Source organism: Zeugodacus cucurbitae, chromosome 2, assembly GCF_028554725.1.
Source record: "Zeugodacus cucurbitae isolate PBARC_wt_2022May chromosome 2, idZeuCucr1.2, whole genome shotgun sequence".
In the NCBI taxonomy this organism is placed as follows: Eukaryota; Metazoa; Arthropoda; class Insecta; order Diptera; family Tephritidae; genus Zeugodacus; species Zeugodacus cucurbitae.
The window spans coordinates 31,069,140-31,074,449 of NC_071667.1; the positions used below are offsets into that span (position 1 = coordinate 31,069,140).

General features: G+C 32.8%; 1 protein-coding gene across 1 annotated transcript; it reads left to right on the forward strand.

Annotated features, from left to right (window-relative positions):
* Nucleotides 1-724: 724 nt before the first annotated feature.
* On the forward strand, nt 725-4,648 carry LOC128919742 (probable cytochrome P450 313a4). The gene is made up of 8 exons (XM_054225417.1): nt 725-976; nt 1,530-1,727; nt 1,804-1,989; nt 2,608-2,668; nt 2,731-2,857; nt 2,915-3,058; nt 3,125-3,551; nt 3,614-4,648. The coding sequence occupies exons 1-8, from the start codon at nt 823-825 to the stop codon at nt 3,775-3,777; spliced, it is 1,461 nt and encodes a 486-aa protein (XP_054081392.1). The 5' UTR covers nt 725-822; the 3' UTR covers nt 3,778-4,648.
* The last annotated feature ends 662 nt before the right edge of the window (nt 4,649-5,310 follow it).

Genomic DNA, 5,310 nt, shown 5'->3' on the forward strand with positions numbered 1-5,310 from the left:
GCTGCTTGAGCCACATGTAAAAGAATCGTTCCTGGCCACTCCCAAGTGAATGGCAGTCAGAAACTTTCCTCACTTACGTGAACTTCTACATATGACTCCATCCTCCAACTTCTACATATGACTCCATCCTCCACTTCTACATATGACTCCATTCTCTTGCTATTGGTCTTGCAAAATCCTTGCCCGATGCATAGATCGCACATATGGCAAAGTTTTCCAATTTATGCAATGGATTAATTTAAAATATACTCTTTGCGAAAATATTTGTGAAGGATAGGAGCATTTTTGATTCCACTTAATAAATTCGATTTTAAATACTTGTGGAACAAAATAGTGCAGTATTAGAAATATCATCGCACTCGTACATAAATTCAGTACGATCAGAACCGAAATTATTTGGAAAAGTAGCTGAGCACATTATTTATAAATTTACCTCAAAGGCAAAATATTTATTTTGTAGGTCAGTGATGAAATAAAATTAAATGAAATATGATATGATTTTACATAATCGCACAATGTTAGATTTTTATTTTCTGAGCTATAATTCCACAGTATAAACGGATAGGTTTGAAGTTCATATGTCAAATAGGGCTAAAAGTTCATATGAACCACATTTATGCCTACCAACTTTCATATAAATAACTTACTTGCGCAAATAATTATAGTTGTACATATCTACGTACATACCTTTAGCCTCTTAATATTTTGGGCATAAAGCGAACATTTCAGTAACTAAGTAATTTCATTTAGTCTTCGTACAGCTTGTGAGCAGCTCATACATAAAATTTACTTGTGTAGTTTTGCATTAGTGAAGTACATAAAATGTTCATAGTGAATTTTTTCTTCAGTTTTTGTGTAATTTCCTTATGTATGATCCTATGGTCGCGTAGGAAATACTATAAATTGATGTTTAAGTTGCCAGGCCGAATTGGATATCCCATCCTGGGCAATGCTTTACAAATCAAACAAAGAGATGGTAATCCTCCCACAATTACATTTTAAATAATAAAAAATTATATATTTTTAGGAGAATATATTTGATATGTTGTGCAAATAAAAATAATAATATTAGAAATGATTTCTGCATATTATATATTGAAATATTAGTACCAATACAGATTTTAGATATAAAAAATAAATAAAAATAAGAATACCATGACGCGAAAACGATAAGTTGATAAGTTGTGTTATTTTTTTTTGGAATTTGTGATAATTTAATAATGTTGCATTTTATAAAGAACAGGCCACATCTTACACTCTTACAGAATCTTTGTATAATTGGCATAACTTTAGTTGTTTACGAAATATGTTTAGCAAACCTATAAACCAATTTTCGAAAGTATTTCAATTCGAAAACCATCTCATACTGCGTCTCCCAATAATCACTTGTCGACTGAGCTAAACTTATTTCGGTTTAAGAATACTTTTAGGAGTATTCCCAAGTCAATTGATCTCTTATAAGTATTCATAAGTGTATAAAATGCAATATTTAGTATGTAATGAACTCTCGCACGCAACTTTCTTTTCAGAAATCTTAAATACAATGAAAGAAAAAGAGGCTGCATATGGAGGTATATTCTTATCTTGGATCGGTCCGTTCCCCATAGCTGTCGTGAGCGACCCTCAAATAGCACAGGACATTTTAACATCGCCAAATTGTGTTAACAAGAGTTTTGTGTATAAAGGGATGGAGGACGCAACAGGACCAGGGTTATTCACAATAGATGGTAATATTGTGAATAATGCATATTCACACAGCATATTTAAATTTGAATACTTTTATTTACATCCTTGTATACTCAGATCCTGAGTGGAGTTATCATAGGAAATTATTGAATCCGGCTTTCGCGCATAAGATATTGCTTAATTTCATTCCAATATTTAATAAAGAGGTTGATAAGTTAGTGCAAGTTTTTGAAACTCTAACCGATGTTGATGGGCTGGATTTGGTGCCTATACTACAGGAATTTACATTGCAAATAGCTACTCGTAAGTATTTATATATTTCTATATTTATATCATATTTCTGTATTTCGCGTACAAAGTCATAATTCGGGGCGACAGTTTTTTGTATATGAAAAAATACTAACATTTAGATAAATCTCTTTGAAAACAAGAAAGAAGGGGCTAGGTACGGTTGTAACGAACATTCTATACTCTCGAAATTTATTTATTATTTCATTTTATTATGATAATACACAATTATTTAGCATCAAGTTGGGGTTGGGGTAATTAGTAATTATGACTCGATTTTTACCATTTTTTGCTCAGAGGCACATTATTATAATACGAAGATTTCTTTTGAATTTGTATAAAATATATGAGAGATTTAACGATATTTTCGGTAATAAATTATATGTAAGTTATAGTCCGAATTCGACAATTTTTAAATGCACACCTCCAACGAAATATTTGTAGAAAGTTTTATTCCGATATCTTTATTGACTCTCGATTTATATATTCCAAAGTTTAAGAATCAGATTAAATTGAGTTATATGGGAAGTAAGCGTGGTTGAAAAATTGTGAAAAAAGGGTATGAGTTATTTTAATAAAATTTCGTAGAAATATATTGTCAATAGACCGATCTATAAATTCTATATTTTTCAGAAACGACGATGGGTCAAAATGGCTCAGCTGTTGATGAATCGTTAGTGCAATCTTTTCCATAGTAAGTGTAACACCAATTCTTATATTTCAAATATGATATTTATATGGATTTGACATTTGCAGCGTTCAAGAGACCATTACCGAAATGGGTACTCTATCGTGGTTAGGCATGAAGGTGCTGGTTTGGATTTTGGGAGATTATGAGAGATATAAAAGGTCCAAAATGGCTATTCGTAAATGCATAGGAAATGTAAGTCAATCAATTTGCAAATTTTCAAATGTATATTTATATTGTGCTTTAATTTAGCTAATAACGGAACGCACTAAGGTTACGCCGGACCAATCGAAGTTGGACGGCAATATCTTTATAAACCGAGCTATCGAATTACTTCAGCAAGGGAGCTTTACGCGTAAAAATGTTGAAGATGAATCATTTGTCATAGTTTTCGGGGTATGGCGGATATAAAATATACTTGTGTTTATATGTAGCTTGTATACTTTGTTTACTAATCTGCAGGCTTTTGAAACGACGGCAACCACATTAAAACACATTTTAATTTTATTGGCTATGCACCCTGAATGTCAGGAGCGAGCATTTGAAGAAGTCTCTTCATTGTTCCCGGAAAGCGGATCTTTCGAAATGAGTTATTCGGATATTCAACAACTTTCGTACGTTAGCATGCTGATTGATGAAACGATGCGTGTCATGGCCACCGTTCCACTAGTCGGAAGACAGCTGAATGCGGACACGAAACTAAGCAACGGCATCGTTCTGCCCAAGGGAATTCAAATACTAATCGATATATTTAATATGCAACGCAGGGAAGATATTTGGGGGGCGGAAGCTCACCGCTTTAACCCTGAAAATTTCTTGCCGTCGAATATAGAGGGAAAGCATCCGTATTCATATATACCCTTTACCAAAGGCATGCGGAATTGTATAGGTAGGAACTGCAATGAATTTAAAAGAGTGGAAATGAATGGAATTATATTAGATTTATTTTAGGCTCTAAATATGCTTTATTGTCGCTAAAAATTGTCGTGGCCAAACTTGTAAGGAATTTCCGATTCACAACCGACTTTGAATACAGCAATTTACATTTCGTCGAAAACATTACAATAAAACTCAAAGAAGAGCCGCTGATCAGAATTCATAAGCGAGAGATGTAATTCCTTTAAATGCATATGTTCAGTTATACAAAAATGTTTACTTAATAATAACTGTACAAGCGTTACCACCATATTGTAATTTACAGCTTCACTTCACTACAAAAAACGGCATATTGGAGTAATACCGAACTGATCGGATAAAGTAGGCTTTTTAGAATTAGTTAATACATATAATTAAACACACATTTAAAACGGGGAATATTATATGAAAATTGATTTTTTTTGTAATATATTTGATACATGCGGGAAAAATAAATCAGAAAGACGAAAAGTATCATATTAAGGGTATGCGTGCTAGACCAAGGGCTAGAGTTCGGTGCCATACCCACTTCCCAGCAAATTCATCCAAAAGTGCTTGCTTTTGTAGCATAGTATATTGCGTTGTTATACCACTTATACCTTCACGGTTAACTGCACTTTGTAGGCGTACCACAACAATGGACATTCCTGATTTCTTTAAAATATTGTGTCTCTGTGCCTCTGGCACCCATATACCTGTTATACGACTTTTCAAACTTCCGGTGGACTTTATACCATATATATCTAGAGGTTAATTTGTGAGATATTTTAGCCTAATTCAGTGAACGTATACTTAGAATGTAATGTAGCTTGGTGGATAAAATGGCTTAAAACGGTCCAGGAATACCCCAGCCCCCATATTAGTATACGTATAGTATGGTAGTATCATATACAGAGATAGTCAAAATTATTTACACATCGAACGTTTTTTACCAATTTGATAGAAAAGACTTTGCTAAAGATCTATACCTAATAGCCATTTACAATACAAAATAAAAATCTACAATAATTAATATACATTAATAATATATCTTTGGTTGATGGGTTATCGAGTAGCCGGCAGTGTGAAGGGCAAAAACTGGTTTCTTAATCAAAATTTTCAATTAATTTGGCTTTGTGAAGCGGCTATAAGCGAACGAAGTCAGTTTGGTAAGAAAAGCTGGTCATATGACAGAGAAATGGGCAAATGAACTGCACTGTTTGCTTCCCAAATCGAAATATTAATTACAGGATATACAGTGAAACTTCCAACTCGAACTTTTGAATTGGCAATAGCGTTTAGATATCAAATTTCATACAAATTTCCTTCCATAAATCAAACTTCCTTAACTCGAAGTTCCCCATAACTCGAATTCTTGAATTGGCAACAGAAGTAAAATTTCCTTCCATAAATCGAACTTTTATACCAGGCCATAATACACAATTAAAAATTTTACTATCGAGCCAGAATTTAAAAAGAGTTTTTCTATATCGTATGGAGGAGAACAAAAAATATACTGTTACATTTATGGATTGCACAAATCATTTAACAAAGGCATAGAATACAGACGTCAAGAGCCAAACAATAGCAAAATGCAACAAACAAAATTACAGAATACATGATTTAACGTTTCTCCCTAAAACTTTATGCAAAGCAAGTCAATAAAACTGTATATAAATCTAACAGCTTTTTAAAAAGTAGTATGTTTTAATGAAAATTCTATAACTCGATGTCTCTCTAACTCATAGTTTTTT

Coding starts and splice junctions, on each gene's coding strand:
- LOC128919742 (XM_054225417.1), top strand. CDS start 823: ATGTTCATAGTGAATTTTTTCTTCAGTTTTTGTGTAATTTCCTTATGT. Junction 977..1,529: donor ACAAATCAAACAAAGAGATG/GTAATCCTCCCA, acceptor CTTTCTTTTCAG/AAATCTTAAATACAATGAAA. Junction 2,858..2,914: donor TTCGTAAATGCATAGGAAAT/GTAAGTCAATCA, acceptor GCTTTAATTTAG/CTAATAACGGAACGCACTAA.